General features: G+C 42.7%; 1 protein-coding gene across 2 annotated transcripts in view; it reads left to right on the forward strand.

Annotated features, from left to right (window-relative positions):
• Positions 1–20,639, forward strand: part of FBXW11 (F-box and WD repeat domain containing 11) — a 565,949-nt gene that overhangs the window by 55,001 nt on the left and 490,309 nt on the right. The window contains exons 2-3 of one of the 2 annotated variants that reach the window (XM_082256216.1): positions 2,102–2,203; positions 18,178–18,240. In XM_082256216.1, coding sequence (XP_082112342.1) covers positions 2,102–2,203; positions 18,178–18,240 — 165 coding nt within the window. The remainder of the gene's footprint in view (positions 1–2,101; positions 2,204–18,177; positions 18,241–20,639) is intronic. The other variant, XM_082256217.1, reaches the window with a different exon arrangement.

Raw genomic sequence — 20,639 nt, forward strand, 5'->3', positions numbered from 1 at the left:
TTATCAACTTTTTTGAGCCATAAGCCTTTGTGGGAGTATAGTTTTGTTATACAAGAAGCTGAAAAACTCCTACAGCTACATTTTTTCTACTGACGTTTTGATAACGTCCAGTGTGCATGAGGCCTAATGATTGCAGGGGAGAATTTAAGGTATTAGGCTATACTTCCGCTTTAAGCTTTGACAAAAAAAACTTGGAAGCTGATAGATTTCTAATTCTATTCAGAGCTGCTCTAGGTTTCACACTCTCTCTAGTTTTAGTAAATCAACCCCATTGTGTCCTGAGCTGTGCATTGGTGCTGCACAGATGTTATACCCCTGTCACACTGGAGCGCTTTGGCGCTAAAAAGAAAGCACCTGAAAAGCTCACAAAAACCTATTCCCATTTAAAATCAATAAATGCTTTTACACGGGGGGCGATGGAGTGCTGCGCTGGCAGAGCGATGATAAATATCCTGCAAGCGGCATATTTGGAGCGCTAAATAAAAGTGCCTCAGTCCCCTCTCCATTGAAAGAATGAAAAGCACTTCAAAAGTGCTTCAAAATGGTTCTTGAAGCAGTGTGTGTCACGTTTTTTTTTTCTTTTTAATACAAAAGCACACCGCTAATGCCTCGAAAGCGCTTCAAAAGTGCTCAGCGTTTTATTTGCAGTTTTCAAGCGCCTCTGTGTAAAAGGGCTCTAAATGAAGATTTGTTTAGCTGTCAGCCTGTCATTAACAGGTTAATAGAGCACCTGTGACTCCCTGGTGGATAGACTTCGCCCTCCACACAGGGGCATCCATGTGAATGAGCCCTTAACCTCCCTGGCGGTATTCCCGATGTGGCTCGGGGTTAACTTTCAGTACCAAAAGCGATTACCCCCGCAATGTTACTCACCTTCCCTGCGATTCCCCCGTCGTCCTCCCCGCTCTGTGCAAGGCCGATTGCCGGCACTTGCCTTCCGGTTCCCTCCTGCAAGCTTTGCCACGCAGGGGGGTGGAACCGGCGGCAAATTCAAAAGTGTAAATACACAAATGACATGACATCTTCGCAGGGGAAGATGAGTTTTTTAAAATGTAAAACGGATTTCCATGCAGAAGAATGTATCGCTTTTAGCACAGAAATCTGGACATAATCAGAACTCCAGGGAGGTTAAAGATGTCTTCAGTTTGTTCATTTCAGTCCCCTTATTTTGACTTTTTTTTTTTTTCCCCCTCACTTGACATTTAAACTTTAACATTCAGATGATTAGAAATTCTAACTAAAGCCAAAACCTTGTTTTCATTTTGGTTAGAGGAGAAGTGGGTTAAAACTACTGTCACTTTTTGTCTTCTGTTCATCATTGGAGACAGTTTTTTTTTTTTTTCCTGTCTGCCCTTTAGACTCAACGGGGAAAAAAAAGATAGTTCTAATGTGAGGGAAATCCTCTTTTAGATAGCTGTCACAGGAACATGTGTCCACATTGAAAGATTATCCCAGAATTTCGGATTTACCCTTGCTTTCATTTCTGGTGACATTGGTGATCAGGATAATTAGTACCTCAATCTCCCTAATGGGGATCCAGTCAACAATCAAAACCTAATGTACTGTAAAGCAAAAACCTGACAATGGTTTTATTCCCTTACCACTCTATCCAAGTATTTAATATACTTTTAAGTATGTTAAAAATATGTGCCTACTTTTTACGTACATATTATGCCCCTAAAAAAGATTGCCTCTCGAAGTACAATAAACTGGGTTTAGACATGTAAAACTGAATATATTTGTATTGCTATTAAGTACCATGATCAGGCGAGGAATTGACCAGATCTGAAACCTGAGTTTTATCATTCTGGATATATTTTATTTGCTTTTCACCAGCAGACCAGTGCTTTGTGTCAGCTTGTGTAGTTCATAGAATGAAATATGTCCTTACAGAGATGTACTCAGATCTTTATCATCACTCACTGTGAGCATTAACTGATACAGAAGATAGGATATTCACAAACCATAGTCTGTTTAAAACCAAAGCATGCAGATTTGCTTGTCCATTCTTAATACATTTTAATATACTCATAAGTTGCCTGCTTGAAATATTTTGTGGCATCTAACTGCTTTTTTCTCCTTCCTTTTTGTCACCCTGCAGTGTTCTGTGCCAAGGTCTTTGTGGCTAGGCTGCTCCAACCTGGTAGAGAGCATGTGCGCACTGAGATGCCTGCAGAGCATGCCCAGTGTCAGATGTCTCCAGGTGCCTTTCTTCTTTCTTGTTGTACTGTTATTGTATGCTCTGTCTTGTGTAACACCTCCATATTTGTTTTTAGTTTGCCTTGGTGGCCTTAATGCCTGAAAGAACGTTTTGCATGATCTATTGTTTTTTTTTTTTTTTTTTTTCATTTTTTTTGGTTAGTGTGCAAATTCTATGTGTTAGTGAAGCATGTTTTTATGTCTGGTTATTTTTCCATGAAATTGTTTACATTCTGTATATACAAGTTAGTATCTGAAGTATGCGTTAATATGAAATATGTTTTAAAGTATGAACATAGAATATAGTTTTTCCTTTTGCATCCTTAGACACCATGCATGCAAAGTAACTAGACCAGTTAATTGGTGTACCTGCTTGTCTTTTGAAATTTGGATATCTTTATGCGTTGTAAAATTAGCAGGTTCTTTGACATTTATAACTCAGCGTTTACTACCAGTTGTTGAGCAGATAATAGAAAATATTAGATTTGTTTCTATAACTTTTACCAGCCAAGGCAATAGATCTGAAAATGTATGCAATGGCTTTGCTTATATGGATGTAGTCCTAATTGGGAGTTCCATTAATGTGTTTTTAAACTTTGGCAAAAAGGCCTTTCTATTTCTTGAACATTCGCGTTTTTCTCTATTTTTGGTAATCTGTACAAATACCCTCTGTGTTTCTATGATTGACTAGACTTCAGAGTTTTGGTAGGGGGTGACTTTTTCTGACCCCTGCCTCCTGCCCCATGTGCTCCACTTTGATTACTGTTCTGAGTTGGTACAGAAAAACATTCCCCACTAAGTTGCACTAAGGACAAATATGTGATAGCCACATCTTTTTTACATGTGTTTTTTTATTTTTATCGGGCTTGATTTTTATTTACGTTTTCTGCATGTACAGAAAAATACCTTTTCACTTATCTGAGATCCAGTGTCATCAGCCTTCTTATATCTCTTTAGTTGGTCAACAGAACACCTCCCTACCATGTTATTAGGATGAGGAGGAGTTTGTAGTTCAAATCATGAACACAGCCTAGGATGACAACACTTGCTCATCCACAGATAAAGTACATTGAATGAGAGCCCCTAGATGATAAGTGTTTGGTAGGATCACTGGTGAGAAATTAAGGGAAAAATATCAGTCGGTTTGTTCTTTGGTTTAGTTTAAACTGATTTTAAACTAAACTGATTTTAAACTATCAAGTTATTATTTTTTTTTTTTCCTCACTGCAGACCTTGTTCCTAACGGCTTAAGCTATGAAGTTATTTCCCTAGGGTTAGCCACTAACTGCGCACACGGAGCGTAAAGGGAGAAAGCGAAGCAGGGCAGTATTTACATCTTTATGTTTGGGCATGTATCATACGACCTACATCCACAACTGTTTAATAGCAGTTCAGCAAGGCTTCTGAGCTAAACCCTGATGTGTTTTGCATTTTTTTGTATACGCCACAACCTGAGCAGAACACTCTTCGGACTTATGTGTACAAGACATGTATATGTAAAAATCCATGTATTTTACAGTCAGCAACGGAATTTTGTTTTTACATATTTTTTTAGATTTTTGTTAAAGTGCTTGTAAAGGCAGGAGGTTTTTTACCTTAATTCCCACCCTATGCAATAAGGTAAAAATAACCTTCTGTGATCGGCTCTCTCCACCCCAGCTCCCCCTTATACTTACCTGAGCCTAATCTCAATTTAGCCATGAGCATAGGAGCAGCAGCTAGCCTGGCACTCTCTCCTCATTGGATATAGGCAGCAGGAGTGAGTGGCTCCTGCTTCTGTCAATCACATCCAGTGAAGAGGGAAATCAAAGCAGGGTTGAGCCCGCTCTGTGTGTCAATGGACACACAGAGCCAGTTTAAGAGCGAGTACGCACATGTGCCAGCATAGCAAATGGCTTGCTATGGGGGGCACTCAAAAGGGGGAAATAAGCCAGGAGTGCCAGCAGGGGACTCGAAGAGGAGGATCAGGGCTGCTCTGTGAGAAACCATTGCACAGCTCAAGTAAGTATAACATGTTAAAAGAAAAATGGCACTGCACCAAACCACATGGTACTGCAAAGCAATGCATTTTGGTGACTGCCAACATACCCACATTTGATAGATGCGTAGGAATCTCATTAAAAATTGATGGCACGTGTGAGCATCTGTAGAGGGCTGTGCATTGCCATGCGATGTGGGAGAATGTGCACTTAGCACCGCAGTGTGTATGAACAAGCCTTTAAGCAGTGGCTTTTGCTGTGCATGTGCCCTCAGCAACTTTGCAAGTTAAAAAAAAAAAATTGCCTTTTATTTAAACAAACTCCGCATTAAACCGAATACTTAATACGTTTTTTCTTTGTTACCCCTAGATTTTTTTTTTTTAAGGTTTTTTCATTTTTAAATTTTTTTCAGTGATGTATTAAAAAAAAAAAAAAAAATTCACTTAAGATTTAATTTGTAAAATACTTTGGCATGCTTTGTAATATAAACCTAATTTTCATGCAGGTATAAACAAAAGAAATTTAGAGTGAAATGTGCGCTTCTTATCTGCAATAACACTTGGTTAATGCTTCTTTCACACTTGTGCAACTTAAGGCCTGTACACACGTAGCGATTGTCGGCCGTAAATATTCGGCCACCGACCGATCGGCCGATTGTCGGCTTGTTAGTATGATGCTTCCGACAACCAACAGCGAATTTTCAGCCGAACAGAATCTGGCATGCAGACTTAAAAATTTTTGTTGGCCGTCACCAGAACGGCCGATTGTTCGCCAGTCAGTACAGAATTCGGCCGACAAACAGCAGATTAGCAAGACTGTGCATGCTCAGAAAAGAAAAAACACACGGAAAGTTAACCATCACATGACATCACTTCTTCAGTCGGCTGTTGTTGGCCGACAAAATTCGTGTGCAGTCTTTAGCACTTTCCAGCCGACAGGACAGCACCGGACAAAAGACGGCCGATCGTTCGGCCGACAATAGCTACGTGTGTACGGGGCTTTAGAATCTGACTTGTGAGACCCCAAGTTGCAGGACATGTTGCAACGCCATGTATCTCCGAGAGCTTTTCTTATTACCACTACTGAAATCGCTGTGACTTCTGATAAGGTTCCTGCACTACTTTGATCTGACTTTGACACAACTTCAATGCCAGAGAGTGTAAAAGTCCTATCAAAGTCATTTCAAAGTTGTTTCTATGTCAGGCTCCATAGTTGCACTGCAAATCACGCAACTTTGTAGTTGGCTAGTGTGAAAGGAGCCTTAAAGCTTAAGACAGGTGGGGCCAATGCTTTTTATTTGTCCATACTTCTTTTCTGGGTCACAGAAGTGCCCGTACTTCTGCCACTCCTGTAACCTAGATTTAGCCCAAATGTCACGTGAAAGAATCCAGATTTTAAGTTTGGAATCCACCCAGATAACCTGACTGGCAGCTGGCTCAGCTTCTCAGTGTGCCACTGAGAGGGCAGAGCAGAGAGCAGTGAATGACAGTGTGTATTTAGAATCCTATAAAAGAATGTTCTATGACAGGATAAATACTGGACCAGTTATTTTCAGAAAAAAAACTGTTTTAATTCATAAATAAGCTTCACATTTATAGCTGTACGGTTCATGCTAAAGTCACAATTTCTCATGTGTACTAACTTGCTATCAATGCAGAGGGCCTAATTACTGGCCCAGAATAATGTTTTTTCAGTGTTTTCTTAACATTTTTTTAAATGAAAGATGTTAACTGGGCTGTTCACGGACTTCTAATAGTTGCATACTGTTTGTAAATTTTGCCATCACGTTTAACTCAAAAGGAAAAACATAATTTGCAGTTGACTTTTGTCAGCAGCTAGATATAAGTGCTGCACTAAAGTGTCGGTGGTTCAATTAAAGGAACCACGCAAATGTTATCACGAAAAATGTGTTAAATGGATTGAACAGTGATACTCAAGTGTTGCATATATAAAGTATTGGGCTAAGCAACTATCTGTGCATTACAAAATGTGTATATACAAATATGTGAAGAATGTCTACACAAGTGGACATTAACCACTTTAGCTCCAGAAGGTTTTACACTCCTTCATGACCAGGCCATTTTTTTGCGATACAGTACTGCGTTACTTTAACTGACAATTGCGCGGTCATGGGACGCTGTACCCAAATAAAATTGATGTCGTGTGTTTATTTATTTTTTCCCCCTACAAATGGAGCTTTTTTATTTTTTTTGCGCCATAAACAACAAAATGCAAACTAATTTTTTTTCAGCCAGTTAGGCCAATATGTAGTCAGCTACATTTTTATTTATTTTTTTTTTGGTAAAAAAAAAAAAATCCTAGTAAGTGTATATTGAGTGGTTTGCACAAAAGTTATAGCGTCTACAATCTATAGGATACATGTATGGACTTTTTTTTAAATGGATTTTTACTAGTAATGGCAACTAACAGTGATTTTTAGTGGGACTGCGACATTGCAGCAGACCCATCTGACACTAAGTGACACCAATACAGTGATCAGTGCTAAATAAAATGCACTGTTCCTGTATAAATGGCAGGGAAGGGGTTAACACCAGGGGCGATAAAAGGGTTAGGTGTGCTCCTAGGGAGTCCTTTCTAATTGTGGGGGGAGTGGATGCACTGGAGGAAAAGGGATTTCTCTTTTACTCCCTGACAGAACAGCAGTCTGACTGTTCTGTTATTCCTCCGAACGATCGGCGGTTCCTGGCAGCCATCATGGCTTTCAGACCTGCAGATTGGCTCCCGCTGTGTCCAAACACAGTGGGAGCAGGGTGCGCCCCCCTACATCACCTGCACAAAATTGCATATGTGTACATGATTTTGCGCAATTAGGCCTCCCTGCCGCAGTATGTATGCAGTGGGTAGTCCGTAACTGGTTAAAGTGCAATGTGCACATGACACAAATTAAAGTGAGAATAGTCCCAAATTAAACAGTGTATACAGTCCAGTATTGAGTGACCCATAGGTCGACATATACATCCTCAAAGTTAAGATAATCCTTTGATGGTAGACATTTCCATAAAAGACTGAAGATCAATCACCTGAGGAGTGATATCCACCACCAAGATACGCAAGATTACCAAAAAGCGTGGACTCAGAGACCCCTTGGTGCTGAGTCATACAAGCCAACTAGGGGATGAATTCCCACGGGAGTAGTCCTTTTGGTGGTTCAAGGGGTCTTGTACTGCCAGGCTGTAGCTGGGTTTCCACACACACACACACACACACACACACACCAATTTATTTCAGTAGCCATATATTGCATTTCACTTTTATACACCACCAACGCCTTATGCATTATGACCCATATTTCAGCCGTTCTTACTAAACTTTCTTCTACCTCTGTTCATCAAGTTAAATATGTTGCATTATTCTTCTGTTTGGAAGTGTGTTCAAATATTTGACAAGACTTCTAAGAGCCGGTTCACACTGAGGCGATCCGACTTTGAGGGGCGACCTGTGAAGTCTTGCAGGGACTTCACATAATGGAAGTCTATGCAAGTCGCTCCCAGGTCGCCCCAAAGTAGTACAGGACCCTTTTTCTAAGTCGGAGCGACTTGTGTTGCTCCTATTAGAACGGGTCCTGTACTACTCAATGGTGAGCGAGCGACCGACTGCGACTTGTCAGGCTGACAAGTCTCCTGACAAGTCGCGCTAGTCTGAATGGGGTCTAAACCAAAGTGAGTTGATATTGAGGCAGATAGAGCCAAAACAAAATAACATTTTCTTTATCATAAGCGCTTGTTGTTCACACCAAGTGTTCTGTGCTGCGCTAGGTAGCCTTCCCAAAGCACAGTCCAACAGACAAAGTAAATTGCCATGTCTACGTCCGTTCGCTGCAGTGGTGTGCACTAAATACAAATACAGTAAACCCCCCTCCATTGCGGGGGTTACGTTCCGGACCCAGCCGCGAAAAGTGAAATTCCGCGAAATAGAAAAACCCTATTAAAATGCATTGTAGGCATGATTTTTTTACTGTCACTGTACGTGTAGAAGCATTTTAAGGTCTTTAAACACACTTTTACAACAATAGAAACTCATTTAAACACATAAAAGATACTTGGAGACAGAGCAGGAGCTATGAAAAACACAAAAATCTTTCATTTTTAATGATTTATATAGTAAAATAACATTACAAAAAAAAACGCGAATTACCGGGACCGCAAAAACTGAACCGCGACGTAGCGGGGGATTACTGTACTGCATGCAGTACTTTTTTTTTTTTTTTTTTCCCTGTGGCATTTGACATTTCAAACAATGACAAAATAAGGTTCAATGATGCCCTGTTTTCAGGGCATCACCACCACTCACTCACAGCCCACATCAACAGATGCTTTTTAATGCAGCTGCTGGGTTGATCGAACACTAAATGCATATAATTTTAGTTTCCACCTAAGTCTATTTGCATTGTATATTTTACTGGGTTTCTATGGCATTGGAAGTGGAGAGTAGACATTGCAAAGCATTTTTTTTTGTCTGATTTCTGTTTTGTGCCAGTTTTTTAATTTGTATTTTTTTTATTTAGAGATAAAGGAATTTTAAATACTGTTGGGTTGTTCTGCCGCCTAGAGTAGGATTTGGACACTAGCAAGAAGAAAACGGTGACAATTCTTGTATACAACATCTCCTACTGTTGGCATGCCTTTTTTTTTTTTCCCCCCTGCTAGTTTCCCATGAAGCTGAACACAATTTCTCTGCTCTGCTTAGAAAAGCTGAACCTTTTTTTCTGCCAGTTTTTTTTTTTTTTTTTTTTTCACTTTAGTTAAGATTTCTGTGCAGGCTGCTCAGATCGTCCCTTTATGCCTTTCTGAAGGCTGTACACAGACTCCACAGGGCTGGGGGTGTGTTGGACTGTTTCCAGCCGAGGCTCAAGGTCACCAATACTTTTTTTTTTCAGTCATCCTTTTTCTGGACTTGAAGAACACTGACAAGGTATTGAGCTGCCCCTGCTGTGGATTTGGCAGCTTCCTCTTAAGCAAGTCATGATTTGAGGCTATTTTAAAACCTTTGTTCTTTCTGATGAGCCCCGCTTTGCAACCTGCCCTGGCTGTGATTTTAGTCTGCCAATGTAAAATTAAGTAATCCGAAAGGATCCATTTGCCATTCTACCTGATCCTATAGTTATTGGGCATCTGGAGCTCATGCCCCCTGCAGCCTTGTGAAACTGTGTTGATGGATTGTTAGATCTCCAGTTTGGGCCTGGCTTTGAAGGTTGAGGACAGAAATCGATGAAGTAAGCCCTTCTTGGAGGTGAGGGACATGTCTTTTTGGTGCTGTGCTGGAAACTTTTTTTTTTTTTTTTGTCACCAGTGGCAAGAGTACTCATTTGCCCAGGAAGACTCCTACCACCTCCAAGAATGGCTTACTTCATTGCTTTCTGTCCTCAACCTTTAAAGCCACGCCCAAACTTGGTAAATAGTCCAACAAATTCTTGACTTCCAAGGCCTCCAAATCTTTAGATAGGCATATTGGATGCTTGGATGGGGAAGGTGGTTTACTGGGGCTACAAGCTAGAATTCTGCTCTCAGCCCCCTCCTGTTTTTTTTTTTTTTTTTTTAATCTCTTTATTGAGAACAAAGCACCGTACAAAAAGGCAGTAGGAGGACGAGAACAAAGTCACTCCAGTCAACAGTTAAATACGTCAGCAGTCAGGCACGAAAGTGCACATGGTGATGACAGGCACGTAGTGACCGTGTACAGACGTATTCAGGTGCCGTACAAGAACAATTTTCAAAAATATAGCAAAGGAAGGTGCACACGGGGCATATGCATGCCAGGGGAGGCACAAAGACGTGTCGCCAACCCCTATCCATGGGCACCTTACACATCGCCTAGGAGAGGCGAGTCCTGATACAGCAATGATTAACAGGTAACGTAACTGGCAACGAATAAACAGCATCGTGAGAACAAATGGGGAGGTGGGAAGACACGGGGGAGGAAGGGATGGAAGAAGGGTGCAGTCAGTTCCTCCATACGGTGGGTTTCTATTATCTTAGAGAACCATAAATCCTGAGTGGGGGGGTTGCATCAGTCTCCACATGGCTGGGATGCAGGCCTTCGCTACATTGAGGAGGTGGATTGTCAAAGACTTCCGGTATTTCTGAATTGGACTTCCTGTAAGGTGTAGTAGGCACAGCGCAGGGTCGTCTCCCACCTCGACCGCGGTAAGCTGTTTGATGACCGATGCTACCTCACTCCAGAATGCCCGCAGTAAAGGACAGGCCCAAAAAAATGTGAAGCATCGTCCCTCCCTCAGAGCCACATCTCCAACACCTGTCTGGGCAATCCACGCTCATTCTGTGCAGGACCGCTGGGACCCTGTACCACCTGGTGAGAATTTTGTAACTGATTTCTTGAGATGTGCAAACCAACGAGGCCTTGTGGGCCAAGGTCAGTATCTTTTCCGCCTGCTTGGGCGTGAAAGATGTCGAGGTCGCGCTCCCATTGTTTCAGGTAGGGCAATTGTGATTCCCCCGTCCAGATCCAGGAGGAGGGAGTAAAGGAAGGACAGAGCATGTCTAGGGGGATCGCCATCTCGGCAAAAGGCCTCAAACGGCGTCAAGGGTCGAGGAGTGTAGCCCGTTTTCTGCAAATGGAGGAGGAAGTGTCAGATCTGTAGAACACTGAGGGGGGTCTAAGGAAGTCTCCGGCCAGGCCACGATCGCCCCCCCCTCTGTTAATGCCTTCCAACCTGTCTGATCACTATCCAGCCATTTATGGGTTTTCTGGAGCAATGTGTAATTGAGCAATATCCCTCATACCTATGGTGGTGGAATGGTTCCTGGGTTGTTATACCTACTGTTCCCAAACCAAAAGGGATCTTTCTGCCCATCTTTTGTCTCCAGGCCAAAATGTATTTGTTCTGGTGCAGAAGTTATGTATTGAGTCCACCACTGTGGTCAAAGCCTCTCTTTTTTCTGTTTGTCCCCAGCACTTTGTACTAGTTTGTGGCCCTGCCATTAGGATGTGGATACCTAGCATCCACTTCTTGATCACCAAGTTATATGCTCCTGTTGAGGGGAAAAGTTAGCACAAGTTCTGTCTGACAATGTGGCGCAGACATTTCAGTTCTTGCAAAGGTTTGGCTGGATCCTGATCCCCAAGTCCACAAAGGGAATCGTCACTTAGTCTGTCTCGTCCTAAACCTATTTCAAGCTAGGTCAAACTCTCTGCTCAGTCTAGGAGCCACCGGACTCTCCAATTCTGCATCAAATCTTAGGCTGATTGTAGCGACTTTCGAGGCAGTGCCATTTGCCCACTTGGACTCCAGGCCCCTACAACTCGACATCCTGTTATTGTGAGGTCAGTCTGTTCCATGAAAGGAATGATATAAAGGAATGTCTACACTAAATATCAGATTGCCTGGTTGTTCAGATATCCAGTTCTGGGGTTAGGGAAATCCTTCCTTCTGGTATCTTGTAAAATACAACTAGCTTATGACAGCCCCTTGGGCTGGTGAAAAGTTATAAACCTTTTGTTAGTGCAGGGTACTTGGGACATTAGATTGTGAGATGGGAATTTGTCTCCCCATAAACTTTTAGTTGTCCCTAACTGTATACCCCAACTGGAGGGTCATCTGACCAGCAGTCAGACAGTGCCATGTCAATAGTGTACCTCGATTGTCATGGAGAAACAAGTAATGTTGCTTTTGCAAGAGAAGTGGAAATAAATCTGTGCTCAGCCATACTTCCTCAGCCTGCACTTGAAGATAATCCAGGATCTGGATGTTGCATGTGGACCTCTGGCCTCCCAGATTAAACACGCTTGATAGGTTTGTCTCTAGGGGTAGATGTCATTTGGCAGAAGCAGTGGTGGCTCTAGCTTCATGGAATCACTACAGCCTAATCTTAGCATTTCCTCTGAAACTCCTTCCTTGTCTGTGCAATAGAATTGAAATTAAGGGGAATTTTGGGAATATGCATAGCTCTAGACTGATGGATATACTGACCTCCTTAAACTCCTGGCAGATGCTCTTTCAGATCCTAGCTTCCACTCTAAGCCCCCTTTATTGTTTTTTCAATTTGTCTCATGTGGCACCCATTGTGCACTTCCCAGTGACTCCTTGGGATTTGAACTTGGTACTCTTGGTGCTTCAAAAAATGCCTATTGAAAAGGGGAGAAGGGAGTTCTAAAATGGAGTGAGGTTTTGACTATATCCTACATGTAAATGTATGTCCGGTCTGAGCATGTAGGCCCCTTATAAAATAATCTAGAGTCGATGACTGAGGGCACAAAGGAGGCAAATTCATTAAATATTTTCAGCTCTGTGTATACAAAGGAACATGGGGAAGCTCATGACTGTGATGGGGATGGTATTGACACAGCCCCAAATGACTAACATTGGCTCAAAAGTGATATGGTCCTGAAATATTTAGACAGAATAAAGTTGGATAAACCTGGACCAGATGGCATACACCCACAGATACTAAAAAATTGAGCTCTGTCATTTGTCATTTCAAAGCCATGGTTTCTACTTTTTAGGGACTCTTTAATGACTGGAATAGTACCACTGGATTGGCGTAAGGCTAATGTGGTGCCTATATTTAACCACTTAAGGACCAAGCCTATTTCTGACACATGTTTACAAGTTAAAATCAGTATTGTTTTGCTAGAAATTTACTTATAACCCCCAAACATTATATATAATTTTTTAACAGACTGGAGAATAAAATGGTGGTCGTTGCAATATTTTATGTCACACGGTATTTGCTCAGCGGTCTTTCAAATGTAATTTATTTATTTTTTAAATACATTTCACTGAATTAAAAAACAAAAAAACAAAACTGTGTAAAGTTAGCCCAATTTCTTTGTATATTGTGAAAGATAATGTTACGCCGTGTAAAAAGTTACTTAACCTGTTACTTTTTAAAATTGCGCACACTCATGGAATGGCGACAAATGGTGGTACTTAAAAATCTCTATAAGCGAACCGTTAAATTTTTTTAACGATTTTAGAGTTGGAGGTCTTTTGCTAGAATTATTGCTCTCCCTCGATCGCGGCGACACCTTAGGAGTGATTTGAACACCATTTACATTTGCGGGCACGGCTTAAGCATGCATTTTTCTTTGGTGCACAAGCACACAGGGACGGTGGCACTTTATACAATTTTTTTTTCCTATGTATATTTTTATTTCTTTTTTTCACTGTTCCTTAAAAAAAAAAAAATGATCACTTTTAGTGCGGTCACCAGGAATGTAAACCTCCCTTGTGACAGTAATAGGCAGTGACAGGTACTCTTAATGGAGGGATCTGGGGTCTAAAAGACCCCAAAACCCTCCTTTTGCACTTAATAGTATTCAAAACGCCAAAATCTGCATTTTTTGAATAACGTCACTTTTTTAAAATTGGTGCTATTGGCAGCAGAGAAAACCGAAAGGAACGTTGCTTCCGGGTTACTTAATCGGAGACCCAATGGAAGCCTAATCTTGCTTAGTTCAGGATTCTAGCTGGTGGATGTGCTTAGGTCTCCAGGTTGGACAGGAGAGCCGGGCAGAGCGTCGTAAGACGGTGGGGTGGTGTGGCATCTCACCACTCGCTGTGATAACGGTCGAGCGGCTGCTAAGCCGCATCGATTATCAGAAAGCCGGCCGCTTGCTCTAAAAAACGGTACTGGGGTGATGGCTCTAGCTGCAGGCATCACCCCGATCCAACCACTTCAAGCCGACATACAGGTACGTTCGTTTGCGGGAAGTGGTTAAAAAGGGATCAAAGTCTTTACCAAGTAACTATAGATCTACTTACCTTCTATGATGACAGGAAAATGTTAGCGAGCAAGAAAGCAAAAATATATCCACTTCATGATCGTTACCTGGAAAAAAAAAAAAAAAAGGTATTAAAGCTCCATATGCACTATCCTATATCCACGGCTGATCCCAGAGGGAAAAAAAAGCCTCTCCAATAACGCATGATCGAATTTGCTCGGGCAGGGGTAAAAATTCCTTCCTGTCCCCCCCCCCCCCCCCCCCCGGGGCTTCATAGTATTACCCCATAATGACAACATGAAAAAAGTTTGTTTGAAATCTATGCAAATGTATTAAAAAAAAAAATCACATGTACATAAGTATTACCAGCCTTTGCCATTACACTCAAATTGAGCTCAGGTGTATCCTGTTTACATTGATCATCCTTGAGATGTTTCTACAACTTCATTGGAGTCCATCTGTGGTAAATTTGGGTAATTGGGCAAGATTTGGAAAGGCTCACACCTGTCTATTAGAAGTGCACTGAATTTTCGGGCACTGATAATTTCGTCCGAAAATGTGACTATCCAATTTCGGCTGATAAGGGGTTAAGGATGCCGAAAATGTATGGCCGCTGATACCCGTAAAGTGAGCCCTTCACTTCCCTATCATTTGCGGGTATCTCTGCTGACCGCTGCGATTTTAAGCCGGCGCTTCATTGTGACCTACAGGGGTTGGTAGATGGCCAGCCGACTGGGGTCTAGCAACCAGTGACTAGTGTCTCGGGGGAGAGGGACCCAGAATGCACAGCGGATCCTCCTCCGACCCTATTGCTGAATCGGTCCACCCACCTCCTCCCTTCATGTGCTGTTCGCTGCGGAGGAAGGTAACGTGGATGTCTGCTTGTGTAAAAAAACAGCTTGTCCCCTTTTCTCCTCCAAAAGCGTCGGTAGTTAGAAGGGATGAAATGTATAATCACAGTCTAGTGCAGCTTGCAATTGGAGAGAGATCTCTGTCATTGCTTGCAGTTGTGCCTCCACAGTGTGTTTAGGTCCAGCAATAATTCTTCAATGCAATCTCTGTCTGTCTTTCCAACAGTGTGTGAAGGTCCTGCAAAAACTCTTCAATGCAATTTCCTATTAAAGCGCTATTTCTAAAATGACGTGAATCGCATACTCCACGCAGCGGTATGTGATGCAAATTCCAAAAAGTTGATGATCAAATAAAATATAGCAGCATGATTCCCATACTACACAATGCTCAAAAAAATTTGCAAATAATGCAACAGATTCAGGAATACATTCCTAACCATAACATGTGCACATTTGACAAGAAGTGCTGAAAAATGGGTATCCTAAATTATACTCATTTTTCAGCACTTATTGTCATATTTGCACATCTATTAAGAATTTTTTTCTTGATCTGTTGCATTATTTGCAATTTTTTTTGTCTAGTGTGCGAATCATGCTGTTATATTTCTTTTGAATATTGCTGTTCACATTTTATTACTATCTACTTCTGGGAATTTGCACCACACACCGCTGTGTGGAGTATGCGATTCACAGCATTTTCTGTTACAATAAATGTACAATTCAAGACTTGCGTTTGGTGTAAGAAAATGTCCGCCGCTGCTACGTATTCTGTCACATTAGGAAACCTATTGCAATGCATTACGGCCATGTTGGAACACATGGCACATGCGCAGTAAGTTTGTTTTTGGCCGAACGTCCCTTTAGGTTGCAGAATCTGATAGGTCTGTCCAACAGAAGTCAGACGAGCATGCTGGAAAACCAGCAGCCGACTGACTCCCAGTCAGCTCTCTTAGCCAATGGTGGAGATCGCTGATTGGAGTGTTCTGGAAGGGGCGGCGTCCCACTGTCACAACACAACAAACATTTTTGCAGCATTGCTTCAGCCATACAGACATACACAATTCCTTTCCCGCAGGCTGCATAGGATGCCGTCATCTGAACTAGCTTGCCCACTACGTATGTGGAGCTGTTAGATGAATGACAGGCAACTCATCACTGCTGATCTAATTTAAAATCATTTGGGGGAAAAGTAATTTTTGGTTTCGGCCAAGGGCATCCTGAATTTTCGGTTTCGGCCCAGAATTTTTCATTTCGGTGCATCCATAGTCTGTATAAGGTTCCACAGTTAACAGTGCATGTCAGCACAAACCAAGCCATGGAGTCCAAGGAATTGTCTGTAGACCTCCGTGACAGGATTCTATTGAGGCACATATCTGGGGAAGGGTACAGAAAAATGTCTGCAGCATTGAAGGTCCCAGTGAGCAGTGCCTCCATCTGTAAATGAAAGAAGTTGGGAACCACCAGGACTCTTCCTAGAGCATAGTCAGAGTGAACCTGATGGTCACTCTGACAGAGCTACAGTGTTTCTCTGTGGCTAGAGGAGAACCTTTCAGAAGAACAACCATCTCTGCAGCACTCCACCAATCAGGCCTGTTGGAGTGGCCAGACAAAAACCACTCAGTAAAGGCACAGGACCGCCCTCTTGGAGTTTGCCAAAAGGCACCTGATGGAGACTCAGACCATGAGAAACAAAATTCTCTGGTCTAATTAAACAAAGGCTGATCTCTTTGTCCTTAAGGGCAATCATCATATCTGGAGTAAACCAGGCACAATCACCTGGCCAATACCAGCGACAGGCACTCGAAGACTAGGATCGAGGAAAAGATTAATGCAGCAATGTACAAAGACCTCCTTGATGAAAACCTGCTCCAGAGCGTTTTGAACCTCAGACTGGGGCGAAGGTTCATCTTCCAACAGGACAATGACCCTAAGCACACAGCCAAGATAACAAAGGAGTGTCGATGGGACAACTCTGAGAGTGGTCCAACCAGACCCCGGACTTGAACCCGATTGAACATCTTTGGAGAGATCTAAAAATGGCTGTGCACGGACTCTCCCCATCCAACCTGATGGAGCTTAAGAGGTCCCGCAAAGAAGAATGGGAGAAACTGCCCAAAAATTGGTGTGCCAAGCTTGTAGTATCATACTCAAAAAAGACTTAGGGCTGTAATTGGTGCCATAGGTGCTTTAACAATGTATTGAGCAAAGGCTGTGAATACTTATGTATGTGTGATTTTTATTTTAATTTTTTGGGGGTTTTATTTTGCATAAGTTTTTTGCAAAGATTTCAAAAACTTCTTTCCCAATGACCTTATTGGGTATTGTTTGTAGAATTTTGAGGAAAATAATACATTTAATCCATAAGGCTGTAACATAAAATGTGGAAAAATGTAAGCGCTGTGAATACTTTCCGGATGCACTGTAACTGATATTATGTATAGTATCTGAAGAGCAGTGACACTGACCTTGCAAGCAGTGCTGCTTCATGCTGTCGATCCCGCAGCTACCAGGAATTGGAGGCAGAGTAATGTTGGTATCACTCTGCCTGGCATTTCTTCTGGAACTTTAGAAGAGGTGTCGACTTGTGCGGCTGGCCGGTGCCTCCGGAACGGCTGCTGCCGCTTCTCTGCTCCCTCCGTGGCTATGTGCCTTGATGTAGTGCCTATGCTCCCCCCCCCCCCCCTTCACCTCCATCCATGGCGGGTCAGCAAGCCCAGGCGATCTACCAGTCATCTGGCTGCGATCTGCTGGTAGATTGCAGTTCACAGGTTGCCAAAACGGGCTAATAGTAATGTATCAAACTGAGATGAGAGAGCACCTCGCGGCATCTAATGCATTGCCTTATTAAAGGATAAGTGCACCCTAAAACTGAAATTTCTATCTAGATCTCCACGATCTAACACAAATTTATCTTGCCCTGTAAAGAAGAAATTAGTATTAATACCTTTTTTAAAGCCGAATCGACCCGATCTCCAGTGGTGACACGGCCGACAATGGCTGTGAAATGAATGGGAAGTGATGTCACCCGTAGACTAGCATGGGGCTTCCTTTGTTGGCTGTGTCCTCTGCACCTGCTCCACAGCGAAGCCGCAAGCTGACAGCTCGGAGTTTGGGATCAGATCGGATTGGCTTCAAAAAAAGGTAAGTATACCAATTTCTTCTTTACAGGGCTGGGTAGGTTTGTGTTAGATCGTGGGGATCTATAGATGCGCAGGAATTTTCGTGTTGGGGTGTTCTTATCCTTTAAGAGTGAACCAGACCTGTCCTATAAAAGTATGCAATGCATGATTAAAAGTGTTAAGGATATTTATCCTATAGATGACATGACTGGATGCAAATGTTGTCAATTGAGAGTTTTGCATAAGTAATTAGCTTTGCATGCAGTGATTTAAATTTTATAGCATAATAAGTACAAAAGAATAATAAAACTTTTTTTTCCCCCTTAGAACACTTCAGTAATGGATGATCAAAATGAAGATGAATCCCCAAAGAAAAACACTTTATGGCAGGTAGGAATTGAAGATTATTATAAGAAATACAAGGGTAATGTGTTGATGCGTAAGTGGACTTGCTGTTAAAGCCTAAGCGCCACACACAGTAATAAATATGCCTTTTTTTCACTTCCTTTTGTTAATCTTATGCCCTTACTGCCAAATCATGTACCTGGTATGTCATTTAACTTCAAGTGGTTGTACTGGGGGGGGCTTGCCTGCAGCACCCCGGTACCGTTTTTTTTTTTTTTTAGAGCCCCTCAGTGGCTATTACAAGCAGTAGAGGCCCCAGCTACTAGTCGGCACATTCGCCGGCTGGCCTTAGACCCATACAAAGCTGAGATTGGCTTTGATTGGGTCTTCACCATGGTAACTTGGAAGTGGTGACATGACATCACTTCAGGTTTACCTGGCTGTCATCGGCGGCACTTTTTGAAAATAATAGTATTCAGTATGATGATCTTGGCATTTTTAATACTTTCAAGTGCAAGGGAGGGATTTTGGGTCTTATTGATCCCAGATCCCTCCATAAAGAGTACCTGTCATGACCCTATGGATGACAGCAATAAAAATGATAAAAAAAAAATAAAAATTAAAACCGTTTGCAAATAAAAAAATTAATCCCCCCCCCCCCATGCTAGCACGCAATGGCGAACGTGTGTTTCGGTCCTTAACACATGCAAACAGTGATCATACCACACATGAGGTATCGCTGTGAACGTCAGATCATGGGCAGTAATTCTAGCACTAGATTTCTTCTATAGTTCTAATGTGGTAACCTGTAATTGCTTTTAAAGGGTCAACTTTTGGATCATAAAATTTACGTTGTTTGTCACCGCTGCGCGGGCGTGGACAATTTTAAAGCGTGGTATGTTTGGTATTGATTTAGGGTGACCTCTTTTATATTTTTACTAAGAAATTGGGTCATTGTGTGTGTGTTTGTTTTTTTTTGTTTTTTTTTTTGTATTCAAGTTTAACCACAAGCCCCGGAAGATTTTACCCCCTTCCTGACCAGGGCCCATTTTGCGATTCGGCACTGCGTGACTTTAACGGACAATTGTGCGGTCGTGCGACGCTGTACCTAAACAAAATTTGACGTCCTTTTTTTTTTTTTTTTTTTTTCCCACAAACCGAGCTTTCTTTTGGTGGTATTTGATCACCTGTGTGTTTTTTTTTTTTTTTTCTATGATCATGCGCTATAAACAAAAAAGAGCGTCAATTTTGCAAAAATAACAATATTTCTCTGTCGCTCATTGACAGACGTAGTCCTCGTTGATTCAACACACTCGGGTTATGCTGCCCTCTACAGGAGTAGGACTAGACAGGAAAGAAAACACTCAGGCCACACCTTAGGGGCAGTCCCAGAGGGTATATCCTCTCTCTCTCTGCTACAGCAAATCAGTTTTTTTCTGTCTAGTTAGGAGTAAGGACCTAGATACCTTGCTGGGATCTTCGGTCCTGGCAGGATTTTTTTCTTAGAAAAGATTTTTTAGACCGCTTTTTTTCTCCAGTGTTCCTGTGAGATCTTCAAGCAAGAAAGCTGAACTGGGCGACGGGCTGGATGTTGAGATCCAGTGGTCACCCCAGTTCAGCCTACGAGCGCGTGCAGGCCATAGTTCCGCGCTGGGTCGGCCGCGACATAGTCCCACTGGACGGGGACTGACCCTGCGAGTTAAACGTCTCGCCGAAACGCCTAAGACCATGAGCCACGGCGTCCGTACTGGTCGACAGCCCTCCCACCTCGGTGGAGAGGGGTACTGTCAGGAGTTGGCGCCCGCCTGGTTCCGGTATGGTGAGTAGTATGTTTCCCCTTTCCCCCTGACGGGTCTTGTGGTGAACGCGGGCCCCTCGCTGTAATGGTAAGGATGGGTCTTCCCTCTATCCTATAACATGTCACAGATCCCCCTGTTTGAGTGTGATTTTTGTGAACAAAAAGCCAGGAGGCTTGGTTTGGGAGCTGACAATCTAATTGCAAAGATGTTAAAATGATGAAGTCAGTGGCAGTACTAGAACTTTACGGTGATAGTATAAAGTATCCTACCTGTAAGAAGCCACAGGGTGATGTCTATATATGTATACTGCATTCCAGATCATTCCTCCAGCTAAACAGATGCCTCCCGACAGCCACGGACCGTATACGGCCCGCCAGGGTCCGGTACCGCTGACCACCATGAGGGTGAAGGGTTGTGAGGCCGAGATCCTTCTGCAGACATGCCGCTATTCTGTGCAGGCCGCCGCCATTGTCTGGTAGATCGCACGAGGCCGCCATTTTGGCGTAGCCTCGTGTCTCCAGCATGGGGGCGGCCATGTTTGAGGTGACTCAAACACCTTGTGGAGCTAGGGGAGGCGCCGGAAGGCGTGCAGAGGGGCGGAGCCGCCTCCTTTCTTTCCCGGGAAGCCAGCCAAGAGACTTCCTG

Source organism: Pelophylax lessonae (genome assembly GCF_965119305.1).
Source record: "Pelophylax lessonae genome assembly, chromosome: 4".
NCBI classification, from domain to species: Eukaryota; Metazoa; Chordata; class Amphibia; order Anura; family Ranidae; genus Pelophylax; species Pelophylax lessonae.